This window comes from Mirounga angustirostris, unplaced genomic scaffold (genome assembly GCF_029215605.1).
Source record: "Mirounga angustirostris isolate CCGP_5_RB_7025 unplaced genomic scaffold, mMirAng1.0.hap1 SCAF_5, whole genome shotgun sequence".
NCBI classification, from domain to species: Eukaryota; Metazoa; Chordata; class Mammalia; order Carnivora; family Phocidae; genus Mirounga; species Mirounga angustirostris.
In genome coordinates, this window is record NW_026991713.1 from 15,592,219 (window position 1) to 15,618,784 (window position 26,566).

The 26,566-nt window shown below is 47.0% G+C and overlaps 1 protein-coding gene across 1 annotated transcript in view; it reads right to left on the reverse strand.

Annotated features, from left to right (window-relative positions):
• Positions 1–2,153: 2,153 nt before the first annotated feature.
• The window catches only part of RFX4 (regulatory factor X4), a gene marked incomplete at its 5' end in the record, with an annotated part of 92,817 nt that continues 68,404 nt past the window's right edge, over positions 2,154–26,566 (reverse strand). The window contains 5 exons of the mRNA XM_064590237.1: positions 2,154–2,540; positions 10,722–10,860; positions 12,567–12,729; positions 24,841–25,002; positions 25,342–25,461. Of these exons, the coding sequence (XP_064446307.1) occupies positions 2,268–2,540; positions 10,722–10,860; positions 12,567–12,729; positions 24,841–25,002; positions 25,342–25,461 (857 nt within the window). The remainder of the gene's footprint in view (positions 2,541–10,721; positions 10,861–12,566; positions 12,730–24,840; positions 25,003–25,341; positions 25,462–26,566) is intronic.

The following is a 26,566-nucleotide window of genomic DNA, read 5'->3' on the forward strand; positions in this document are numbered from 1 at the left end:
TCTGACATTTTCTTTTTCTTCCCCCTACCCCGCTTTCCTCAGACAGGGCCAACTAATACATCGTGGCTGAGAGATCAAACTAATTTACCTTCAGGGAGTGAAATCCAACATCTACTTTCTTGTTGTTGAACAACATAGTGAAATATTTTTAAGGGGATGCTATGTAAAATATATCATTTTAATCCTAAAATCATTTTTAGGTATAAATACGTTATGTAATGGCAAGTAAGAGCTTGGCTTTAAAAATAAATCTTTCAACATGCAAATTGAGTTGTCAAATTCTCTTGCCTTTTAGTTAAAATAGTCACTGCTGCCATTTCTGGAAATCTGTGGCTCTGAATTTCTCATAGATCCTACTCTTTAACGTTTGGACAAAATAGTCATTTTTGCCGCTATATCCTCACTCCTCAGCTCTAGAGTCAAAATGCAGTGCTGGAGAAAAATTTGTTGATACTTATTAAGTATTCAGTAATGTTACTGTTCTATCCCAGAAGTTTATTAGTATTTAAAGCCCTGCACTTGAAAATATCTTTACACCCAGTGATCATTAAAGCATAATGAACTAAGTACCAGGGGACCTCTTATTGATGCTGGTGTTGAAGAATAATATTCCCCCTAAGGCCTGCCCTTTGCTGACGCTAGCCATCGTGCGAACCTAAGACATATCCTTGTAAGTAGAATTGGTCCCCTACAAAACTCAATTAGGCTCTCGATACTAAATCATTCAAGGACCAGATGTGTGGCGTATCCAAATTGTAATGACTGTTTGATGACAAGATGATGGAGGAAGTGGGTAAGTACAACCAGATAAGACCACCTAATTTTGTTTTGTCTACTTATACCCTAAGTATTCACAATGCCATTTATCTCTCCGTATCTCTCTCTCTCTCTCTCTCGCACACACACACACAGATTGTCAAATGCAAAATGAAAATGGAGAAAGAGGTCATTTCAATACTTTTTATTTGAGTGTGAAACCATTCATATCTTGCACAACTGTACAGATAAAACTATTTCCATTTTAGCTGTAGACATGATTATCACACTGAGTGGTGTGATCAAAGATTTTATTTACAGAACAACTGCTAAAACATCCGATGTCATATTTCCATTTATTTCTTACCCATAGGGTAATAGGTCCACCATAATTGCCTGGTGCATTTTATAATACAGAAAGAAAACCTATGTTAATCTCTAACAAACCTCACAAACTGCTACAAATCTCACAGAAAAATGCCTACGAAAAAATTTTCCAAAAGTACAATACAGTTTTTATTTCCACACATACACAGTATAGTAGAGGCTCAAAGGCACAGCTTTGAATTTTTTTTTTCTATCAAAGTGTCGGAAATTATTATGGTCTTACGAAGGAACCATGAAAGTCATTTTCACACTTGGTGCTTGGTAAGTTAACGTTTGGTCCATCTGGTTTCACAAAGTTAATACAGCAGAGCTGAGTGTGATACTCAATACCATAAATCCACATTCTCACAGAATTTTGAAAACCCCTCTCCTGCCTTTTGCTGACACTAGCCATTGTGCAAACTTAGGACAAATACTTGTATGTAGAAGAACCGGTCCCCTACAAACCTCAATCAACTTAAGGCATACAGAACAGGTCTCTTCCTTCCCTCTACACAGTGCTTACGTTCCAAGACAATGCAGGTACTGTGAAAGACATGGGTGCAGTAACAGGGACTCTGGAGTTTTCCAGACACCAGCATTTCACCCTGGTGCTCCAGGAAGCAGTGATGGCACCACCAGGAACAAGGGATGCGTAGAACAAAACTGAGGGCTGTTCGTCGTACAGGAAGATGACAGACAGACGGCAAGGTGAATGCTCTTGGTAAATTATGTGCCCATCCAAGAACACAAACCAGACTCTGTCTCTAGTATCCATCAAGACTAATGAGCTTTTGTCAACAGGAAGATAAGTAGCTTACGGGGAGTGTTTGGCAACACAGAGCAAAGTCATGGAACAGAGGGAAAAGGCACAGATTGGCCTGCCCGGAATAGTGCTCGATAGAAACAGTCAAGTCTGGCTTGGCTACAGGAACCCCGTCTCACGGACTTTTAGTGAGTCCTGTTTCTGAACTAAAGTTGATTCATCCCACTCTGAATCCCAGACTCACGCTCATTAGGAAGATGGACACCTAGGAATAGTCCATGAGTTATGATGTATAGAGATACAGTCTTCTGGGGGTGGGTCGTTGGGTTTATTATTAATAATTATTATTAATATTAAATATGGATTCCTGCGATAGCAGTCATTTAGCCCATCCTGTGGAGGCCTCTCCGTTGATGTAAGCAAAGCCAGGAAAGTGTTGCATGTGCTCGTACTCAGAATTCCTGCGCGTGGTCAGGGGTGTGTACATGTCACTAGAGTTTCCGTACCTCGTGGAGTGCACAGACGGGCTTGTGTAGCACGTGTTGGCTGTGGGCACCTCTGGCCATCGGGGGGTGACGGGGGTGGGATGCAGTCGGGGAGTACTGCTCATCAAACAGGGTTCCATCCGGGAAGTAGGGCTATTGAAAGGGTACTTGTCGAGGGGAAAGAAATTCCACAAGGTTAAACTTAGCTTGCAAGTTGCATATACACAATATTGGTCACGCTCACAGTTTAAGTTAATTTCTTAAGATGCTATTAATGAAAGTCGAGAGGAAGGAAATCAGTGAACTTCCGAAAGATTGAACCTTGGTCTAGGAAGTAACCAACAGGAGAAATGCAAAGGATTTCATATCCAGAGTTGGACTGGTGTACATTCAAGTAGGAATACTGATTTTGTGCTCAAACTCTGGAATATCTGGGGAAGTCAAATCCAAAAGAAGGAACAGCCCCACTGGGAATACAGGAGAGTGAGTGTGTGTGTGTGTGTGTGTGTACAAGTAAGAGCATGTCCAAACAGATTAGGACGTATGGATGTATGGTGGTGAATTTTACCATTAGTTACGGAGATGGGATATGTCCCATTCCATCAACCCAAGAGAACAATACTACCAAGTAAAACACAGTGACATTACTAAAAATAGCATTTTACAGTTGAATTCAATTATGAACTGCAGCCTAAAAGCAGGCTTTTGAAGAGGAAGCAAGCCAACAGCTTCAAAGGTTATTATTAGTGCCTATCACTTAGAGAACATCTCTCTTTTTGGTTCACATTCACTGAAGTCCTGAAAGATGCACAAGGAGGAAACGGTGAATTGTCGGGGTTGGTGTGAATGTGGAGGAAGGAGTCGAGATAAGCCAATGGAGAGGGGACGGGAAGGGTGCTTTTGTGGAGGACAGAAGAGGGGAAAGCCGTTCTAGAAAGAATCGGGAATAAAAGAAGTGCCTCTGCAGTGCTGCTTCTCCAGCATTCTTTTCTGTTTCCAAGACAGCTATGCAAATAAGCCCCTGTTAGTGCAGTCAGAGGGGAGGAAGGTGAGAGCTCCTAGTTTGCAGGCCCGTCCACACACAGACTTCCTCACTGGGCTAGGTCAGGGCCACCCAGCACGGACATGGGAGCCAGTTAACAAGGATGGCAAGGGCGGCGAGGAGGGCAGAGAGAGCACGTATGAATTCTTCTGCTCCCCATCTGTCTTCGCTGACAGTTGGAGAGTGGAGCCCCGAGGGATTGGGTGGGAGGCTGCCTCCTGTGAGGGAGACAGACAGGCTGAAGCCTAGACAGCCGCGAGAAGGGATTCTGGCAGCAGTGGCTGCTCCCCGTGGTCGAGGGGCCAAAGGGAACCGTTCTGCTGCTTTGAGTGGAAGGCCGAGGGAAGCGGGGCAGGCTGCTGGGCCCAAAGCACGCAGAGAGAAACGGTTACTCAGAGGTCAAGAGAGAGGTCTCCAACTTCGGGTAGGATGGGTTTCTCTTACATGCCCAGCAGGCCTTACCTAGAAACTGCAGCCACTTCCCAGCCCAAGAACAGGTCGGAAAGAGCGAGAAGTGTGCAGGTGGTGTCTGGGAACTCAGGGGACAAGGCACCCAGGGCTGTTACCAAGGTGACTGTGGACCGCAAAGCAAGGGTTTCATATCCCCAGATCAGATCAGAAACGCTTGAGTACATCCATGTACCCAGTAAGGGAGTCTACAGGATGCTGTGTGTATGGCCGCCATGGGGGACCCTCAGGCCTGAGATCATAGTAGCATTGGCCCTGCCCAAGAAAACAAGATCCCAGGTGTCAAACAGTAATGTTAAGAAATATTATTACAAAGCAGTCTTTAATTTTTTCCAAAAGATTGCTTCCCCCTCCTGATATTCTCTCAAGTAAGCTCCCTGCGTGCATGTCAGCTAGCCTCATGGTGCTCTCCCTGGCCCAGAGGCCTCCTCTCCCATCCTGTGGCATGCCACGCTGGTTCCCCTCTCAGGGAATTTGGCCCTACCTGTTCCCTCTGCCTAGAACACTAGTTTCCCACCCCCACCCCCAAGCTCTTTGCACGCCTGCCTTTTTATCCGCTTTCAGATCTCAGCTCATATGTCCCCTCCTCAGAGACCTTTCTGGACATCCTATCTCAAGAAGCTAAATGCTCCACCCTCTGCCTCTCAGGTCAGGCGCTTACCATCCTGCTTGTTAGCTGTCTCTTTCCATTGGCTTCTATTCATAAACTCCTGGCAGGGCTTTGCCACGTTCACTACCACATTCCCAACATCTGGGGACATGCCTGGCACCTCCGCAACTATCCGGCGACTGAACACCGGGGTGTTGCCACTAGAAAGAAGCTTAGGGGTCATATAACCCAGCCCCATGGATCACGCACATGAGAACACGAGGACCCATGAGGTGAAGCATCCTGCCCACAGTCACGCTGCAGGCTACCAGGGCTGGCAGAGACACCCAGTGCTGGGGTGGCACTTTTCCCCACATCACTGGGGCACAAACCAGGCCTAAGCTGCCAGACTGCATCACATGAGAGAGGAAGACATGCCTGTTTTGGAACCCGCCCCATTACACTTTAACGTCTCCGTCCCTCTTGCTTTAAGGCTCCTCCTCCCCTACACACCACGGGGTCTTATAGCTCTGACCAGGCCTCCTCTTGCTGGTTCTGACGGAACCTCCCTTGGCTTGGCCCGTGTAGGTAAAATGTCGCAGTGCCTCTTTCCCACAGAACCCCAGAGAGTGTGGCTTTTGTGCCTAATCAAGGACCCTAGATGCAGCTGTGCCCAGGGGTTGTGTCACAGACTCAAAAGCGTAATTGCCTGGAAATGAGACTGGCTCAAAATATCTCTAATGGGACAATAAAATCCTGTTACCACAGAATTCAGCATGGAAAAATCTGTCCCGTTAGGTCAGCTAATTGCAAATGAGTCAGTGACTCGTTTTCCCCGTGGTGAAGAGACCATTGAAAGATGAGAGGCTGAAGTGCCTGCTGCCTCAGCCTGGTGATTAACGCCACCAATGAAGCTTCTATTTAGTCTGGTGGGAGCGGCTGAGGCCGGCCCGTGGCACCCGCCTCACCTTTCACACTTTACATCCGGCTTCATGCGGGGTCCTGAAGCATGCTGGGCACAAACCCTGGGGTCCAGAGAGCTCTGCCCAGAATAAAGGCGCTTTTTGTTGAGGGCCCACAACAGGAAGTTACCATTTGCTGGGTTAAATCACATGCTGTGGCTACTGATGTTGAACTGGAGATTAGCTACCAGTCCCCGCCCTTTGAGAGAGGTGTGTGAGGGGTGCTTGTGGGCACATATGCGTGCGTGTGCGCGTGCATAAGTAGTCAAAGTGTCTGTCAGATGCCCATCTCGGCTGTGATTGATTCGGGGCCTCTTTGGAATCATATTAGGAAGTTCTGTTTCTATTTTGAGAAACAACTCCCCACCCCAAGGCTGACTCTCCTGCACATGAAGAGGGAAGAATGAGCCCTTTATCCCTGACCCTCAGCAAATGGGCTGCTCCTTGAGCAAGGGGTGAAAGGTGGCCCAGTCAGGAGCACAAACTGTTTTCCTATGAAAGGCGGCTCTTACACCGCACCAAAGTTCTGCCAGTGGGCCTAGGGGGCCTCTTCTGGAAGAGGATGTAGCTCCCCCAAAATCTTTGCCGGACCAAGCCACATCCGCTGAGCTTTTAGGGTCTGGATTAATACACATGAAACACTCAGAACTCCCACATAGTAAGTTTTCAAAATGTGTTAGCTATTACTAATATTCTTCTTCGCATCAGAGGATCATGGTCTGTTAATGATAGGAAGAGCCTTAGTGACTGACCATCTGGTCCTACCTCCCATTTCACAGATGAGAGAATTGAGGTCGAGAGAGGGGAAACGATCTGCCTAAGGTCACAGAGCAACTTAGTACCAGAGTGAGGAGCCATTCGTCCATTTCACTGACAAGGATTTAACTGAGTACCCACTAAAAGCCACATCTATTCCGGGTCCTGAGGATATAATGGTCAAGAAGAAAAGATCTGGTCCCTGTCTCCATAGAGCTGGTATAGCGAGAGAAATATATGCTCTTTAATTATGCAAAATGTAGTAACTATGGTGTTACAAAAGATAAAAATATACATAGTGTTAACCATGTTAACCATGGCCAGGCCCTGTTCCAACCTGTATTACCTCACTTAACCCTCACAACCCTAAGAAATTTGTACTATAATTCTCCCCATTTTTCAGATAAGGAAATTGAGGCACAGAGCTGATTAGAGGCAGAGCTGGGATTTGAACCCAGGAAGCCTGGCTCTATAGTCACCGATCTTATACCACTATGGTTAATTGATTTTCCTCCCTTTTGGCTCAGGATGCTCTCCCAAAGTGGAACACCCTAAGCAGATTGGCCCCAGGCAGGGCCTGGCCACTAGCGATTCTGTGAGAGTTGTGTGATTGGCTGGCAAGGCTGGGCCTTGGCCATACAGATGATGAATAACGAATAGCTTTCTAGTCTACTCTAGATGAATGTCTAGCCCTACAGCTTCTAGTTGATCAAATGGCTTTTGAGCTCCAGGGCCTGGTGCACATTCACGGCTGCTAACAGGGTAGAAGTTCCACAAATGTGTGTTGAATGAGGCTCAGAAATATTTTGTAGCCACACAAATTTGGTCTGGTTTGTTTTCCCTATTTGGTCAGGCATGAGAATGGGGCACCTGGGAAGAGGCAGCGGAGACCATCCCTTGTTCACTCAGTTGGACGTGAACAAGTGTAGCATCATTGCAAGAAGGGTGTTTTTCTGAAATAATTCAAACCTTACAGTGTGAAACCTCCTTCATCTGGACTCCCTAATTCAGGATTATGAGAATTCAAGCAGGACTGGAGGTTTACCTTTGTTACTACCCAAGAGGAAAGCACGTGTCATACAAATAACTAATATAGATAAGGGCACACATTCTCTAGTTCAAAAACCAAATGAATCCGTATGATTTTGAGCGTTTACTTGCTGGGATGCAGGCGATCGCCGAACCTCACGGAGGCACCGTAGCAGTCTTGAAGACAGGCATTTCTTGTAGAAGTTCGTTTCAGTCACTCTTGTGCTAATGACCAATTACATTCCTTAACCGTGTTCTAGAATTGTGGTTTTTCTTCAATTCAGACTGATCTTTTCCCCCAGTGAGTCTGATCTAATGCAGTGTGATATTCAGTACTCAGGACTGGAACAGCTTGACCTCTGCTCTGGAAAGCTAAAACTAATCAGCCCTGCGGTGGATTTTCCCATCTATGCTCCATGTTAAACCAAAGTACCACGCGAGGAAAGAAAGAGGGAGTCTAGGGTATGTGATTCTTCTCTTTGGTCACCTGAAACTGACTGAGAATAGTTGCAGTAACTTCTTGAATTTGCATCTACCCTCCAAAAACACATTGGGTGTAGTGTTCATGGCCCTGGGCTTGGGGTTCAGAGCTGGAGAATTTGCATTTGAGTCTGCCTTGCTACTTACTGGATGCATAAGCTGGGGCAAATTACCTTATGAGGCTGTCTCCTCATCTTTAAAAACCGGAGAAAAATGCCTTCTTCCCCACGTTGCTATGAGAATTAAGTGAGTCTGTGTATTTGCAAATGCCGAAAACAGAGCTTGATGCATAAATGTTAATGAAAAACAAAACAAAGGATTCTTTGTGTTGCACTGACGCCCCCCACCCCCTACAACTGGGCTAGAGAGGTGATATAATTAACTTCTCACCCCACTTTACAAATGGAGGCTAAGGCATAACCCTTCAAGCACAGAGTGTGAGTGTGTGGTGGGGGTCAGAGGTTGTCAAAAGACCTTGTGAAAGGGCCACAGGGCATGGTGCTGAAGAGGCTGCCCCGTCCTGTCACCTCTCATGCCTCGACTGGGTTCAAAGGGCTCCTCCGTGGGCTTTCAATTAGTCCTTGGCCCTTCGATTAAGAGCTGCTATTAAATGATAGTGCTCCACTTGGGGACTTTTGTGGCTTCCAGAGCGGAGGCTGCAGACCTATCTTTGATCACTAGGGACCACATGGGCCTTCAGGAGACCCTGGTTTCTTTTTACGGCCATGGCTTTAAAAATATCACCCCAGAAATTTCATGAGGAGGGACGAGGGAGGAAAGAAAGAGGGAACACGTTTGCCGGGTGCTGTGGTTGGGGCTTTAGCTTGATCTGGCCGCTGCTGCTTGGGTGCCCGTCTCCTCCTGGAGCCTGAGCTCTCCGAGGGCAGGCGCAATTCCGTCCCCTTCACTGTATGATCGGGGCTGCAGCCTGCTTGCCACACACACAGCAAGCACGCCACAGTCCGCAGTCATCTGAGGCCTGAATGAATGAATGAGTAAGTGCATGCAGGAGCTGCTTAGGCTACGGTTCAGTGTGAGCCAGCTCCGGCCGCAGCTCTGAGGCATTCTGCGGATCGCCATGAGGGGCACAGAGTCTGCTCCAGAGGGAAGCAGTAGCCCAGGAGCTGGCTTCTCTGCGTGACGCAGCGGGAGACCTATAATGAATGCCCCAGGTGATGGTTTAGTGGAGTCAGCTTGTTGGCCTGTTTGGGGATTACACCAGGGCTCCCCTTGGTACTGCAGATGGAAATCAAAACAGAGGCCTGTTTGCCCCCGAGCACCCGGGTATTGTGGATACACTCTCCTCGGTACCTCTCCTCCGAGGCCTGTCTGTGGGCCGGCAGCTGATGCAATCCCGGCCTCCGCCCTCGATCGGTCCTGCCATCTCTATCCTAGACTCCCGCATGCGCTCTGCAGCAGAGCTCCCTGCCTGTACTGCGCCCCTTTCCAGTTTATCCTGAGTACCACCCCCCCCCCAGGCGGAGCTCCCATGCTGCCTCCCTGGCTCCCAGCCCCACCAGCAGGATGGAGTGAGGGTCGTCCGCACTCCTATTGCTTGTGTTGCCTCACTTCCTGTCTCACTGGTTCCAGAAACTCTTAGCGAATGCCGACTTAGGAGAGGTGGCAGAGGGCCATGCGTAGGAGCGTGGACACCCGGGGGTCACACTGCCTGGGTTCAAATCCTCAGGCAGGTTACTCTCCCTTCTTTTCTGCAAGGATTACCGTGAAGACGTGTGCAGTGCTCAGCACGGTGCCCTGGCCCGTGACCCAGGGATACTAGACTTGATTTTTGGCCTTCAGGGAGCTCTGGGGTCTCCTGTAGGAGTCCAAGAAGTCAGTGATGATAACGGCGTGTGAGGAGGGTCACTGACTGAGGCGTTATGTGAGTCTAGAGCAGCGGGACCTCATAAGGTCCCGGAGGAAGGAAGAGCTGGGGGCAGGAAGTACCGCATAGACAGTGAGGCGCAGGTCCTGAACAACATGCAGAAGGCTGGGGAAAGAAGGCCCCAGGCTGGGAGAGCAGTATCTGCGAACCGCACAGGGGTTGGCCTAGCTGGAGCAAATGGAGTGGGGTGGCTGGTCGGCCACAGAGGCAGGCAGAAGCCCCGTGGTAACAAGTGGTAAGAGACATGCCAAGGAACTGAACTTGACTCTGAATGCAATGACATGAAAAGAGGGAGAGTGTTAATGGCCCGTTGGGTTTTTTCCAAAAGACTCCTCCAGCTGCAGGGTAGAGGACAGACCAGTGAGGGGCAAGTTCCGTGACACAGAGACCTATGGGAGGATTCTGTCACCGTCTAGCTTAGCCCTGAGCTGAGGCAAGGACAGTGGGGGGTGTAGACACCAAGGATGCAGAATGAAACAGAACCAGTGCCTAGCTGCCTTTGAGACCAGAGCAACAGGAAGCGTGTGAGACAAGCAGAGGGCCCAACGCTTGCATTATAGGTACGACCACAAGTTCCATTCGCCATAGGCCACCGAGGGTTGATTTGGTTTTTAGACAAGTGAAGAGCCAAAGGAAGTGTGTGGCTTGAGAACGATCTGGTAGAGGGTCCATTTCAGGAGGATTCTTCTGGTGAGGTTGTGTGTGTGGATCGGACTGGAAAGGAACAGATGTGAGACCCAGAGACCAGTTCGAGTGATGCAGGTAACAGTCCTGACCGGACTCGATGAGGACCGGCACCGGGAAGATGGCCGACCAGAGATCCCGTGTGGGGGCGGCTGCCCGAGAAAGGGCAGGACACATGGCGGCTGACTGGGTCCAGGGATTAGAGAGTTTGCAACCAAAGACAACTGGCGTGCACCCACGTGCGTGAGAGGGAGTGGAGCGTGAACACTGGCCGAGCACCCACTTTGGTGGGCAGCCACCGAAGGGTGGAAGTGACCCTGAGGAAAGGATCCTCCTTTCCTTGGTGACAGACACACGTGGTACACAGAAGGTACCGATTAACTGTGTTAAATTGACTAGACCTGCCCCCAGGCATCCTGAGGCCTGGGCTGGCAAGCAGGACCACCAACTCACCTGTGCGGAGCTCCGGTGGTATGGGGAGTAGTGCAGCGGGCCCGAGATGGCTGTGTCGTGGGGGAGGGCCGGGTACTGGCTCTGCACCGGGGGAGGATGCTGGCCGCCGTAGCTCCCGTAGTTGTAGCTTCCCGTGTATCTAAGACGCCGGAAGCACAGTGAATATTGTGAGTCAGGGCAGGGACAGCGGATCACTTAACACCTCTAAAATCAACCTCATCTTTTTTCCATTTTTCTCCTTCTTTTTGGTTCTTACCATATCCACCCTGTTGTGGTGAGTTTAAACTCCCAGGCTATTTTCCTTCTCTCCTCGGCACACCTCTCTTACCACTCAGAGAGCGCTCAGGGAATGAAAGCCAGCCCCGAGCAAAACATAATTAGTGACAGAAACTTCTACTCCCGTTCTGTTGAAAAGCCCCATATTATAGCCTGAAGTCAAATAGGAAAGAAAGAAGAAATTACTTTGGGATTTATGTTTTGTATTGTTCAGGCCTTTGCTTGCCCATGATGGGGCAGGATGTTGTATGTAGTTGCGAGCTCTCTCTGGCGGGGAAACACCATGGGCCACTCAACCAGGTGTCAGATCCGGGTGCTTAGCCTGGCTCCACCCCTTTCTAGCTGTGGGACCCTTGCGCGACTCGCAGTCTTGTTTCTCACATCTGTAAAAACGCTGGCCCTGATTATTCTGAGGGTCAGATATGTGAAGACACTCTATAAAATAGAAAGTCCTATGAAATACAGGATATTCTTATCACTGTTCTTCTTAATAACATCTTCTCAGCAAAAACACGGACGTAAGACCACGTGGGTGTCTATTCTGCCATTGCTCCAGAATCAAAAGTTTTCCTGAAACAATTTTCAAAGTCTGTTCTAAAGGTGTGGAAAGATACTCTAAGAGGTCCCCAGAGAAAATAAAGGCTGCCCTCCCACTGGCCAGGGGCACCTGACCCTGGGGACGGAACTTGAGTACAAGCCAGCAGCCAGGCCAGCGCCCAGCCTCGGGATTGGCCCCTTGCTGCCTTATGCCGGGCCACTGTGTGGAAGACACCTGCGGGCGCCTCCTCCCGGGTCCCCCACAGCTGCTCTGCTGGAACCGCCTCCCAGGACCCCCGTGGCACAGTCTCGCCTTCTTGAGAATAAGGACCCTTTTTGACGTCGTAAGTGCTTTTCGGATGACTGCATGTTAGACATAAGATTAGTGTCTTTTGATGAAGACATCTTGCATGATGGCAAGAAGCTACTCTGATTCAGGTAACACTTCTTAATGGATTTGTAGTTAATTCATCACAGCAACAACACTACAGAGATTTGGGGGAAAATGGGCAATACCAATGATTTATTTCTTTAGGCACAATGCACCATTGGAACCCACATGGGTTCCCTGAGCCCCGTTAACAACTGTTGCTGTCCAGAGACCTTCAGCCCTCAGGTGGGGAAGACTTCCTCTAATCCAGTCACAGAAGCCCGGGGCCCACCACGAGGTTCTACCACCTGGGGAAATTGCTGGAAGGGGGTCTTCCGCTGAGGTTCTAAAGCAGAAGACAGGGAGGAACACAGGCTTTGGGGTCAGCCAGATGATCAGTCTGGGCCCTGCGTCTACCAGATGTGTGACCCCGCAGGACTGAACTTGAGCTGTTGTCTCAGTTTCCTCATCTGGGAAATGGGCCTGCTAATGCCCACCTCCAGGGCCCTGTGGGGACTACAAGAGACCATCATACACAGGGCAGCACTGAGCACGCTACAAAAGTTCTGCAAAGGACAGCACTCTTCCTACCCTTGGAGAAAACAGCTGCTAAGTGAGCCCAAATTTAAAAGTATAAGCGGCATCCCAGGCAAGTCACCTACCCGTGCTCCTCTCTGTGCGGATAAACCGGTATCCTGTGTGTGACGGAGGAAGGAGGCACATGAGTACTCCTCATACAGGGCAGCTGTTGGGAGTTTTCAGCTGGGGAACCCGCCGCCGTTGTCACCGTATAGGTCAGAGACCACGTGTATGACTGCATTGCTCCTGCAGAGACAAATTAAGATGCATAAGTCACTCACACATGGAAGCATGTCCCATTCTTAGAACACCTTAGTGGCTTCCCATGCTCTTTAAGCTGGCAGTCAAAATCTTTACAAAGCAGGTGTCTCTGTCCTGGCTGACCTCATGATAAACATCCCCTACTCCCTGCCTTTGTTCTCTCTGATCCAGCCACAGTAGCTTTCTTTCATTGTTCCCCAGAGAACCACAATTCCCAGCACCACAGGGCCTTTGCACGTGCTCTTTCTGCTGCCTGAAACCGTATTCTTCCCTTAGTACCCACTCATTCCTCATATCTCAAAAGAGAGAAGTGGTCTCCTAACCCCAGACTGAGTCAGCTCCCCTACTACACTACAGTCCTGCGTGGTGCCTCCGACAATTTGTCATCTTACACCCATTCATGAATGTGATTTACTTAATGCTTATCCCCCCCTAGACTAGAAGCTCCATGAGGTAGGGGCCTTGTCTATTTTACCCACTACTGGATCCCTGGTGCTTGGTACAGAGCCTGGTGGCCCCAAATTTTTCAATAAAAAATTTTAAAAGGAAGAAAGGGAAAGGAAAGAGGGAGGGAAGGAGAGAGGACAAAAGAAAGCTTGGAAGTGGGGCACCTGGGTGGCTCAGTCATTAAGCGTCTGCCTTCGGCTCAGGTCATGGTCCCAGGGTCCTGTGATTGAGCCCCTCATTGGTCTCCCTGCTCCACGGGAAGCCTGCTTCTCCCTCTCCCACTCCCCCTGCTTGCGTTCCCTCTCTCGCTGTGTCTCTCTCTCTCTGTCAAATAAATAAATAAAATCTTTAAAAAAAAGAAAAAAAAAAGCTTGGAGAGGCACGGCCAAGTAACTTCCCAGCATTCAACTGAACAGGTGTCAGAGAGCCAACAAACTGCTTAAAGCAGCCCTAAGTAGATTGTTGGGCTCTACCTGCCCAGGTCTTTTTGAAGATTATTAGACAGCGACCTTAACGGTGACCTATTCCATGCATATTACTAATTCCATTAATTTACTTTTTAATTGGATACCTTGAAATTGCTAGGGATTGGGAAGGGAAACAGACCATATTTAAACCCCTCAAGATGCTTAAGAATTTTATGAGATGGTTAGACTATAAAAATGGTAATTTAAGAAATCACTAAGTTATACATGCATCGATTTCTGATAAATTTTAGAACGTTGGGCGCCTGGGTGGCTCAGTCGTTAACCGTCTGTCTTCAGCTCAGGTCATGGTCCCAGGGTCCTGGGATCGAGCCCCACATTGGGCTCCCTGCTCAGCGGGAAGCCTGCTTCTCCCTCTCCCACTCCCCCTGCTTGTGTTCCCTCTCTCGTTGTCTCTCTCTCTCTGTCAAATAAATAAATAAAATCTTTAAAAATTTTTTAGAATGTTGATCTAGTGGAAATTATTAAACCCATTTTAGGAAGTGGAGGGACTAGGATCTAACACCCCCTTGCAGGCACAGGGGAAGAAGAACTGGTTATGAGAGGCCATTTTTAAGGGGAAGTAAAACTTGGTGCTTTAGTTCTGTGTTTTCTGCAGCAGATCTTTTCTATCTTAACATTCCTGGGGGAAGCTGAAAGAATGGTTTTCATTAAAAAATGCAGTCCATTCCATCCCAAAGACTTCGCAAATAGCCCGTGAGTAGCTGCACTGACGTGGAGCAGGTGAAAGACTGAACTGGTGGACCAGCACTGTGCCAATTACACGACAGGTTCTGTGCGGGATACTCTGGAAGGCATGTGAAAATGGAATCCTACTCTGAACACATTTGTTTATTATTCAAAGAACTCTGTATTGAACTCTACTGTAAACTGGAGAATCTTTTGGAATGCAAATAACGCCCTTTTTCAATGAAGGGACAGTTTCATTCCAAGAGAATGAAGGAGAAACCATTTTTTGAGCATCTAATATAGGCCAGGCACTGTGCTAAGTGCTTTACAGATACCCTTAAAATAAACATTATCCCCACTTCACAGATGAGGAAACAAAGGTTAAATCTGAAAGAATGTTAGGGAGTGGACAGGAATACAGAAGATTCAATAAAATAATGTGAATGTGGGAGTGAACAAAGAAATTAAAACTGGAGCAAAACGTGCAACCAGGAATGAGGCTAACCATGCTTACTCTAACTCTTCTTAGAGGTGGGCCTTAACTTGGGCTCAGAAATTTTCCAGGAAACAATGCCACTGGGAAACCTGACAAGTCAGTAGCCATAAGATAGTAAACAAACTGGTCAGGAGTCAACTGTCCTTGGAATTAAGATCAAACAGAATTTCTTTCAGATGCCCCCATAAAAGGCAACTGGGAACTGCTCAAGTGTCCCCCACAACACCCTTAAAATGGACTCCAGGCTTGATTCTCAGGACCGTTCCTTAGGTCTGCCCTTCAAGCTGGTGGCGGCACAATCAAGTCCAGTTCAGGGAAACTCAGAATGTTAACTTGACCGAGGTCCCTGTGGGTGGGACCAGTGGGGTTCCGAACCCCAGTCTGCCATAGGTCTTCCATTCTCTCTACCAGACTGCCTCTCCACTCTGGGTCCTAGTCCTGCTGTGTACTGGCTGGAAGATCTTGGGCAAGCCCCTTATACTTTCTTTCATCATCTATAAAACAGGCATGATAATATCTATCTTGCAGAACTGTTGTGAGCATTAATTGACATAAGCTTGGCACGTGGGAGGCTCTTGATGATATTCACATGCTCTTCACTATGAATTCAGGTATTCTTGTATCGGACTTTCTTAAAGTAGAGATTTCTCTGTGTCCCATTTCAGATGCCAGGGAAGACAGTCAGATTCTGTCACCAGGGATGAAATTTGAACAGCAACAGAAATTTAGCTAATGATGGCAAACTTCTAAATGTGTTTTTCCATAAAATCATAGGTGTTCTTATTCACCAGTATGGCTAAAAGTACCCCTTCCTGGTTTGCACATGTACATCATATACAAGGAGATAATGACTTTAGCAGGCAGTTAGGCATCATTTATAGTAACTGCAAGAAGACTGGAAAGACGAAATTCCAAAATGATCATGCCCCAGATGACTGGATTATGCATGATTGCCCCCTCTATATTTTGCACTTCATATGAAATTATATTGCTGTTATAATTTTTAAAAGTATCCTTTTTTTTTTTTTTTAAACAGGTTATCTCTAAGCGGTGGGACTGAGGAAGGCTTTAAAATATTTCTTCATTTTGCTTATCTGTATTTTTCTATAATGAATGTGCACTACCTCCGTGAAAAGAAAAACATTAAAATGTATTAAACAAATTTTACAATTGGAGACAGAATTGGAGCGGGGTGGGAAGTATGGGAGAACAATGAACCAGCCACAGCAAGCAAGTAATTAACCCTTCAAGCCCCTGGGACCTCGGCCGAGCACTGCGAGGTCAGTGGGTATGTAAAGGAGGCAGCCAAGGAAGCCAAAAGATTTTCTCTTTTTTTTCCCCCGGGAGTAGTAGGACGACATAGTGATAATAGCCATCACCTGAGAGAATGCAGTGGAAGTTACTTTTGTATGAGCTCCTGGAGCACAGCAACCGTTCCTTATTCATCTCTGTATCCCCAACAGAGTGTCTGCCAAATAGTAGGTGTTCAGTAAATTTTTGTTTCATTGAAATTGTTGTTGAAGGCGTAAATGCTGCTAGAAATAGACGTTATCAAACAAAAAGCTAGTGGAACTCTTTGAAAAATGGGCTCCTGTGGTCTGGGAAACAAAACCCCTAAATGGCCATGTGCCAGCAATCTAAGAGACCCACTCAGGCAGGCTTAAGCAGATTAACACCTACTGGCTTGGGTGAGAAACCCTTTCTGCCTGGGGACCAGAAAAGAACACCCCTTACATTCCCTTTCCTATCAGTGGGACCTCCAGTGAGAATTGCTGCTTCTTTTTTAAGGAAACTAATAAAAGAAAATGTGTGCAATTAACAGTTTGTGCTTAATTTTTAAGACCGCTCTGATGCTTTTTACTTACTGGCATAACAATAACAAACCTTCCCTATGTGCTTAATTCCCACATCTTTCTCTTATTCTTCCCTCCCTGTATGCCCACCCTTACTTAAAAGTCTGAGGATCATGGAGAAAACCCCCTGAGCTTTGAGAATTCTATAAAGATCCCCAAAGATCTAAAAATCCTACAAAGATAAGTGTTGTCCATGTTGTAGTATTAAAACTAAAACTGCAGGAGAGGAAGATTTTCTTTCTTCCCATCCCCAACTGAATGTTTTTCTTCCCTGAGTTTTTGTTATTGTCATTTTTCCTGGAGGGGGCTTGGAATATAACAGGCGGTCAGAAATAACTTGTTGAGGGGTGCCTGGGTGGCTCAGTTGTTAAGTGTCTGCCTTTGGCTCAGGTCCATGGGATCGAGCCCCGCATCAGGCTCCCTGCTCCGTGGAAAGCCTGCTTCTCCCTCTCCCACTCCCCCTGCTTGTGTTCCCTCTCTCGCTGTGTCTCTGTCAAATAAATAAAATCTTAAAAAAAAAAAAAAGAACTTGTTGAATAAATGAAGGAATGAATGATTAATCATCCAACATAAACCAGACTTCAAGCTACTTTCTTTTTATACACTAATTCACTGAATCTTGGCAATAACCTTTTTTTTTTTTAATTTTATTTATTTATTTGACAGAGAGAGAGCTAGAGAGGGAACACAAGCAGGGGGAGTGAGAGAGGGAGAAGCAGACTCCCGGCTGAGCAGGGAGCCCGATGCGGGGCTCGATCCCAGGACCCTGGGATCACGACGTGAGCTGAAGACAGACGCTTAACCACTCAGCCACTCAGGTGCCCCTTGTCAATAACCTTTTGAGGAAGGTGGTATTACCTCCTTTTTTCAAGTGAGAAAATTGTGGCCCAAGACTTGTTCAGATTTGAACCCGGATCCTGCCCAACTCCAAAGCCTTTCTACAACAACAGCGGCTTCTCACACTTGAATGTGCGTCTGAATCCCTGGAGATCTTGTTAAAAATGCAGATTCTGAGTCAATAGGTTGGGAGTTGAGCCAGCAATTCTGCATTTAAAACAAGCTTCTAAATGATGGTAATGCTCTTGGTCCATGGACCCCACTTTGAGTAGCAAGGCTCTCTAAGCCACTGCCTCCTGTTGTTCACGTGGAGTGTTGAGGGCCATTAAAGATCCGAAGGTGTAGGGTTCTAGTACAGACTTGCGAAAATTCAGGCTACTTTCCAGGCTACCTGGCCACACCCTTCCTTCAGATCTTGAACTAAACTGTTTGAACCTTTTCCCCCGCTAGGATTCTATGAACCATCACAGATGTTGCTCAGGTTTTGATCTAACCTAAGCCTTTTGTTAGTACCTTCCTGAGAAATAAGCTCCTTTAAGTATGTCTAGATTTGGGGGCTGTCTAGACAGTAGCCACTAGCCGCAGATGGCCCTTTAAATTTAACTAAAACAAAATACAGTTAGAAAATTCAGTTCCTTAATTGCACTAGCCACCTTTCAAGTGCTCAGTAGCCCTGTGTGCTTAGGGTCTACTGCTTTGGACAGCTCAGATTAAAAAAAAAAAAAGTTGCTATCATCACAGAAAATTCTATTTGAATGGTGTCCCCTTACAGTATTTGCTATTAAGCAAACATTTCGTGTAAACTTCAAGACTGAGACAGGAAAAGAAGATTTCATATGTATACATTTATCCCATTGGCCATCTATCCTCCAGGGAATAGTGCTTTAAGGAGAATACTTGCTGAAGTTGAAAACCTCATCTGTTTGGGTGACTTTATCAGTAGCTCCCAGGCCAAAATCTGATTGACCAAACTGGCTGGGAGCAGCAAATGGATCCGTTTCCAGAGAGAGCTGCTGGTTCAGAATCTGGCCCTGCCTACCTCTGCAGCTTCCCCTGCTGCCACTTTCCACTTATGTATCCACATTAGTCAGTCCTCACTATGCCAGGCTCTTCTCTGCCTCAGGCCTTTGCCCGTGCTGTTCCCCACGACCTAGAATGACCTTTTCCTCTCCCCAGACTTTATGTGGCTGACCCTTTCTGACATTCCGGGTCTTGGATAAATGCTACCTCCTCAGAGAGGCCTCCTCTGACCATTTCCTAGCACACTCTTATTCTCATTATGACCATTTGAAATGGCTTATGGACCTGGTAGTTTACTTCTGTATTGACTCTCTTACCCACTAGGAGCATGCAGGCGGTGACTCTGCCTGTTCTTATCACCCTGTGGCCCCAGGACACAGCACAGATTAGACACAAAAGAAGTCAACAGAATGGACGAGCAAATCCAGAGGCCCCCAACACCAAGCCAAGACCTGACAATGTGAAGTCAAGAAGAGATTCAACAATCTGTTTTCAGTCCCAGCTTATATTTCCTAATTCCATTCCTTTAGAGAAAAGGAAGCAGCAGGGCTGGAGGAGGGGGCATTCACTGGCAGGGACAACTCCGAGGATGTGTCAGTGAGTCATCGTAGGCTCTGGGGCAGGGCTGCCGTGTCCACCATGGCCCACTCCTTTTAGCTGCCCTCAGAATAACTGAGCTTTTGTTATTTGGAAAGAGTAGGAGCCAGTTATCTTTGTTACATCCTCAACTGATGGAGAGAAGATGCAGCTGGGCAGGCCAGATGTTCTACAGTCAGGGCCATTTATAAGGAATTTGCCTTTATTTCTTTAGGCATCCTAGCATCTCAGTGATTTAATTTGCCGGTTTTGTGGTGCAGGGAACCCATGGTGGGAAGGTGAAAACATGAGTTTAATAGTTAACTTTTATTGTCATTGCTAAAGGAGGGACTACTTCAAATGACATCATAAACCAGGTCTCCGAGCCCTTCTGAGGCCTCACAGGGAAAGAGCGGGAGGTATACAGTTTGCGTTAAATGACATTGAAGAATTGCAGCCCAATGTCATGTTAAGTGGGCCAGTTTGGCACCACCTGCCATGCTCCTGAGGAGGAGAAAAGCCAGTTTTTCTTAACGAAAATGAAGGTTTCTGACCTTTGCTGGGCCAAGATTGAGATGGCAAGGTCACAAAGTTAGGGAAGAGAATGGATAAGTGGGGCTAGATTTTACCTCGTGGAAATCTGTTGAAACGGAATCCTTTACCCAGTAACTTATCATGGCCTCCCCATAGACTTGAACATGCCCAAACAAAATCAGCCAGTATCAGGTTCCATTTTAGGTGCCCAATACTCCTTTCCTTTCACTTTCTTCCACACCCCCCTCCATGCCTTTAAAAACAATTAATGAAAACAGTCCTAAGAAAACATATTTAGAAATACATGTAGGTATGGGCATAGAACGAGACAGAGCCATAGATAAGCAGAGTGGCTGTTTTCCTAGTAAGTCATAACTCATTATCTATAATAAAGGACTTTGTATTCACTAGAGCTTGTACCAAAGGATGCCAAAAGATTATGTGCAATGAATTAATTTTCTCTTTGTGCTCACCAAGCAGACATAATACTGTTCTCTTTTTCACAGTTGAAAAATGGGGAAGTGTCTGTCAAAAGTGAGACATTGATATGTGGAAAAGTTGCAGACACCTGATGGGCCCTGACTCTAACTCGAACTTAATAATACCTATTATCACCTGAGGGATGATATTCAGAGCATGCTGAGACCCAGCAAAATAACTAGGTCACATAAAATTTCATTTAACGTATTAATAAACTGTTTTTAGCAGTGGTGGTTTGGTTTTGTTTAATTTTCCCCACTTCTTGCTTTCTGGTTTGGGTCCTTTTTAAAAATTTGCTTTTGCTTTTTTTTTTTTTTTTTTAATTGTTAACCACTTCAGATACTTTTTGGAAAGTCATGGTATATAAATCTGCCAGTAATTTTAAGATGGAAATAAAAATTAACTGGGCATGAAGACCATATGTTGAGTTAACTTTTTAAAAAAAGAAAAATGGCAAATGCATTTTATAAGATACACAATAATTATTTTCCAATTCACAACATTGGTCAACGAAATATTTGCATAAATCCCCCAATTTAAGAAACCTACCATAGTATATTTCCTAATATCCTGGGATATTAGGAAATATCAGGGATACATGTGCTTTATAATGCAATATCTATAAAACCATACATGTTGTTAGGAAATTATGTCTCCTCCAAGACCATGACCCACATGCATGCCAAGATCCAGTCCAATTTAGCAATGGAGTATTTCAAAAGTGGTACTTGAGAAAAATATTACACATAGTTTTATCTAGGATGACATTTTTAATGCCCCCTGGAGATGTCTGAGAACAAAGCAGGAATGTGCCAAAATCTTCAAAGGTTACGATCATCTGAAGAGAACCTGTTTCACATTTGTATTTCTAAGAAGCTACTTTTATGACTCTTGAACACATTGCACAGAAATCTCTGAACACATTTATGATATTCCTGTGGGTTTGACTATCACACCTGCCACACCTTGAGGCCTCCACAGTGCTGTGAGGAAAACCAGGCAGACTCACTAGCCGGGTGAGAATTATGAAGAGATTCTAGACATCCTGCCTTCACAGCCCTCCTGTCCCCTTCTTTCCTTACAGTCTCCTTGCTGGACAAGCTGCTACGCTGCAGGAAAGTTCTCACCCAAACTGCTTCTGCTCCACAATGCACAACTGTTTGATTTGCATAGTTTCCCTGTTTATTTTCGCAGTGAGGATGTTATCACTAACTGGCTCACGTGCATCTCCCAGGGGGATGGGGGTGAGGCTGAGAGCCCTTCTTACCCTCCTGGTTCCTTCCCGACTAAGGCGGAAGACTGGGGATCCCTGCCCCATGCTCCGGCCTGGGGAGGACCCCTGAGCGGCTGAAGAGCTGTGAACAGGGCTCAAGTTCTCTTCCCGTTTCATTCACAGTGACTAAGGTGGTTCTTCCCGTTCGGCTTTCCTTCCCAAGCCTCCTAAGCAGGAATGACAAGAGCCCACGACGGAGGAAAAATGGGAGGGATGGGTGGTGGCGGGGGGGGGGGGGGGGGGGCGGGTCGTGTTCTTCCTCCTCAAAGTGGAAACAAAACACTATTCCAGGTGCATCCATGTAAACAGATATGTGATGCCAAAATGTAAATTTCCACAGAAGAGGAGGGCACTTTCCAGCTGTGTACCCAACGTGAAATCAAAGCTCCATCTAATGCCAATTACTGACCACCCTACTTCTCAATACTCTGAAGAATCCGGTCTCCTTAGTGGTCCCTGACAAAGGACCGCTGAGTTCATTGGTGGGCAAGTTTCTGCCCCTGGCCAAGGGCAGAGAGGTCAGACACATTATAGGCTCTTAAGCACCTGCTCATTCCCTCTCTGAGTAGCACTAGTTCTCAAGAGAAAGGCAACGAAGGAAGGATTTAATCGAAGATTCCTAGGATATATACTGGATCTTCTCTGAAAATGACATGCTCTCTCTTGCCTCCAGGTCTTTATACTAATACTTAGTCCCTCTGCCAAGACTACCTTCTCTTGCATTATTCAGCCTTCCCAGACCCTCCAGATACACAGCCTCATTTTGTGCTCCTCTATTCCTTTCTCCCCAAATCAGCCCAACTTAGCACTCCTCACATTATTTGTGACTGCCAGCTTGCTTATCAGAACCCGAACCTCGAAATAATAAATTCCCAGGAGGCAAGGACCTCAAGTGTTTAGTATATAGAAGCCACTGGGGAAATATTTATTGGATAAATGGATAGATAAATGGGTGGACATGTAAGTGAATGAAGGGGTAAAACATCATAAATAGGGCAATCTCACCCTATTTATTTGGTCTTCAAAAACATGCAATTTAGTCCCTAGTCTATTCTGAAAACAATTCTATTCTAAGTAGAACTAGGATATAAGTAAGCCCAAGCATGCTGTGAGGGTCTGGAGGAAAATTCGAACCCAGAGGGTGAGGGAAACGAAGAACGTGAGTAGGACTTCTTCAGGCAGAGGGGGAAGGAGGAGAGCCCCAGAGGGGGAGCAGTGCGAGCAGCGATTTGGAGAAGGAGCCTGCTCACAGGCTTGAGTGCAAGGTGGTGGACTCGGCCCCCGCACTTTGAGGAGGCACAGCTTCAGGGAAACCAGCCCGGTGGGCCTCGAGAAAGTGGACAGACAAGAGTGGAGGCAGGTCACCAGCTTGAGAGGCTGCTGGGGGTTCAGGAGAGGTGGGGAAGGCCCGAACACACGGCAGTGGTGGGATGGGAAGAAATGGGTCCGTCAAATTACCCTTCATTTCCCACCTGCTCTCTGCAGTTATATGAGGCCGTGTGACTGAGTCCTCGCTTCGGGGAATTTAAGTGGAAGGGACCCGGCACCACCTTCAGGCCAGGGCCTTTGAGAGAGTGGGCTTTCCTCCCCACACCCACCTTCTATTTCTGTCCGCTGTTGCAGACTTGACGAAGCCCAAAGGCAGTGGGCCTCGAGCTAGCGTGTATCAGAAGCACCTGGAGGCGTGTTAAGCAAACCTCTGGGCCTCGCCCCTAGAGTTTCTGATTCAGAAGGTCTGTGATGGGACCTGGTAACGAGCATCTCTAACACGTTCCCAGGAGATGCTGAGACTGCTGGTCCACGAACTGCACTTTGAGAACCACTGCCCTGGGGTATGGTGCAACCTAATCTTGAAAGACCAAGTGTTTCCAAATAGTTGCATTAAAGAGAGCCCCCTCTCTGACCTAGACCCCCTGCCAGGACTGTCTACAAGCCCGAAATTGGCTTCTCCATACATTTTAGATCTGTTACAGTAGCTTAGCCTATCCTAATAATACAGGAGCTGAGGGGAAAGATTTGAAGCTGACTCCCAGATTTGGGGTTGGGTGACTGGGAGAATAGTTAAGCAGGTTTGGAAGGAAAGAGGATGAGTGGATTATCACAGTCTTAGGAGCCCTCCACTCCACAAGGACTGGTCATTCTGCTGGCTCAGCCCCACCCAGGGCCCATCTAGCAGAAGGTCATGTCTGCCTTTCATTCCTCTCCTGTCAGTTCCTTGGTGGCTTCTAAGGCCGCCTTCACATGTCCCCTCTCTCCTGCAACCTTCCCTCCTGCCTGCCAGAGTTCAGGTGGGAAGGGAGGGGACTGCTGCTTCCTCTGGCCCCTCTAGCATTGGCCATAGCCCTCACCTTCTTGGCATTAATCACAGTAAGCCCTTCTGTCTGGATCGTACCTCGCTGTTCACAAAGCACTTTGGCCTCTCTTACCTCATCTGATCCCCACAGCAACCACATGAGCTGCTCTAGAAGCATGCACATGCACGCACGCACACACGGTGTGTTATCATATATTAGCTAACACTTGTTGAATATCCCACCTACACAATCTCACTTCCATGAGTCTCATGAGCAATGTCTTAAGGACATTTGTTGAATGGATGAGTGACTGTGGTGCCCGGAACAAGGGATTTAAGCTTTCTTACCCTCCACTTCTCCTCCACAACCTTGCAGGGTTACCCGGGTGACAGCGGACCTTAGCAACTAGTTATTATCATCCTTGTATCACCTCTTCTTCTCCATTTCTAAACCGTGTCTTGGCATTCAAGATCCTTCAGGAAGTGACTCCAGCCTCACAAGATCCCTCCACAGACCTCCTACATTTCAGACAAAGTTTCCTGTGCCCTGAGAAGGCCCCACACGTCCCCACCCCTGTCCATCTGTTCACACCGCCCTCTGTCTAGAAGGCCCTTCTGCTCCACCGTCCTCCGTTAAAATGAAGATCCACTCCTTTGTGAGGTCTTCCTCGGTGCCTCCCACCAGAGGGAGTCTCCGCTTCCCTGGGAACCCCAGAGCATCAGTCTGTACCTTGCTTACCGCCCCCGCCTCGACATGGTTGCCATGTCTTAGCATATGGCTTCCTGGCTGCCCTACTTTCCAGAGATGCCTCTCAACTTCTGGTTCACAGAGAGCTCCCTTTCTCGTTTTCAAGAAAGAATGGCTGTGTATTAATTTATGTCTTATATCATTCTCATCATTTCAGTGGCTTAGTTGGGGGGATGGTGATTATCATGTACTCAGTCTGCCAACTTGAAAACAAAAGCATGAAGAATATGTACATACGAATAAATGAGTAACTGCAAGGCATCTATAAATCCAGGCAAATACTTGGCATTGTTTTGGGGGGTTGAGGGGAAGAACGTTTTTCCAGAAAGCTCTTGCTTTAAATACCAACTCCGCACTCAAAGCCTCCGGGGGGACCTTTCGTTACCTGTGGTGCTGAGGCCCGTGTACTCAGGGGATGGGTGGCTGACGGGGGAGGACGGAGGTGGCACTTCCATGGACGTGGCAGATTTTGCTGGTGAAAACGATGGCACCGGGGAAGGGGTTGGCGGGGTGGCCTCTGTCAAGACAATCTCTTCTCGGACTTCTGCTATGGGTAGAGAAAGGGTGGGTCCTCAGAGCCAAAGGTCAAGGTAAGTTGTCTTTAAAGGACTTTAAAAATGGAAATATTCTTTCTCATCTGTGTCATGTCACCCTTCTGCTTCAAGCCCTTTGATGATTTTGCACCACCATCATGGCGTGCAAGGCAATTCCATACACATGTGTGCCCACTCTAAAGAAGAAAAAGACATCACTGGTTTCACACCACCTGGCCTGCCCACTACAACTGAATTCTTTGGAAGACAGAGCTAAAGAAACACAGAGCATGGAAGTAAGGGTACAAATCAAATCGCCAAGTAGAGCAATCCCCAGTGAAATGCCAGCTTACCAGTGCTTCCTTCTCCCTTCATGGCTCGCATGAGCTCATTGGCCCGCTCCTGACAGTGTAGGGATTCTAACAGGTAGAGCACGTAGTCATCAAACATCAAGTGAATTAAGTGAAAAGACCCTGGTAAGAGAAGATCCAAACAGAAAGGTAAGTCATGGCAGCTCATGTACGCCCCTCCACCTGCTCAATCGTCCATGTTACCTTGGGCTCCACTGCTCTGTTCAAGTCTCTCATTCCCCCACTCCATTATCATCTCTGCATGGTCAAAAGTTGCTCCTCTTTGCTGTATCCTCAGCCTAGCCTAATGCTTGACATAAGGTGTCACTAACACTTTGTAGCAAGTGAGTCTTTTCCTTGCTCAATCTGGCTCATCAAAAATGGCACCCATTGAGCCATCTATCCAAATGCCATTGAGCCAGCTGAGCCCTCATATACCCACTGGCCTCATCCTCATCTGAGCATGACTCACTTTGTTCACCATGTACTGACATGGTGTCTTTCATTTTTATCTCCTCCACAAGTTATGTTTTATTTCCCCGATTGGACTTTAAGGATGTCCATGGCAGGGATTCTGCCTTCTAGTTCCCTATACCGATGTACCTGACAATCCTGGGAGCAGAACTAAAAATTAAAATCTGCAACAACTGAATTATTTCCTTAAATGTTTCTGAGACCTCTGTTTAACACATGGTTCTTAGAAAAGGTATTAGATTGAAAATATATGGTATTCTCAAATTCTTAAGAGTAGATTGTTTCATAAAAAGGGATGTAAACAATCCTCTCCAAAGATTTTTCCAAAGTGCCAGCCTCTGTGTTTAAAGTCTTATATTCTCTCATTTAATCTCTACAACCACCCCATAAGGTAGGTACTTATATTCCTATTATAACACATTATTTCAAAACCATCTTTTCTTGCATGTCGTGCTGCCACCATGGCCAGTCGGATGATCCACATGTGGAAGGGACTCGATTAATGTCTGCTGTAATCAAGCCTCAGGAATGCCAGAGCCAGAGGGGCCAAACCTTCGTCTCCAGTCCCATGCTTCCAGCTCCCAAGGGGACATCTCCATGTAGCTATTCTGCTTCCCATGAAATGTCCAAAACTTCTCACCCACCTATGTACAGCTGACCTCCTTTTCCCATTTCCCTCTAGTTTGCTTTTTTAGAGGACCTGGAAGACTCTCTGGTATTACTTATACTGTGATTCCATCATCACCACCATGAC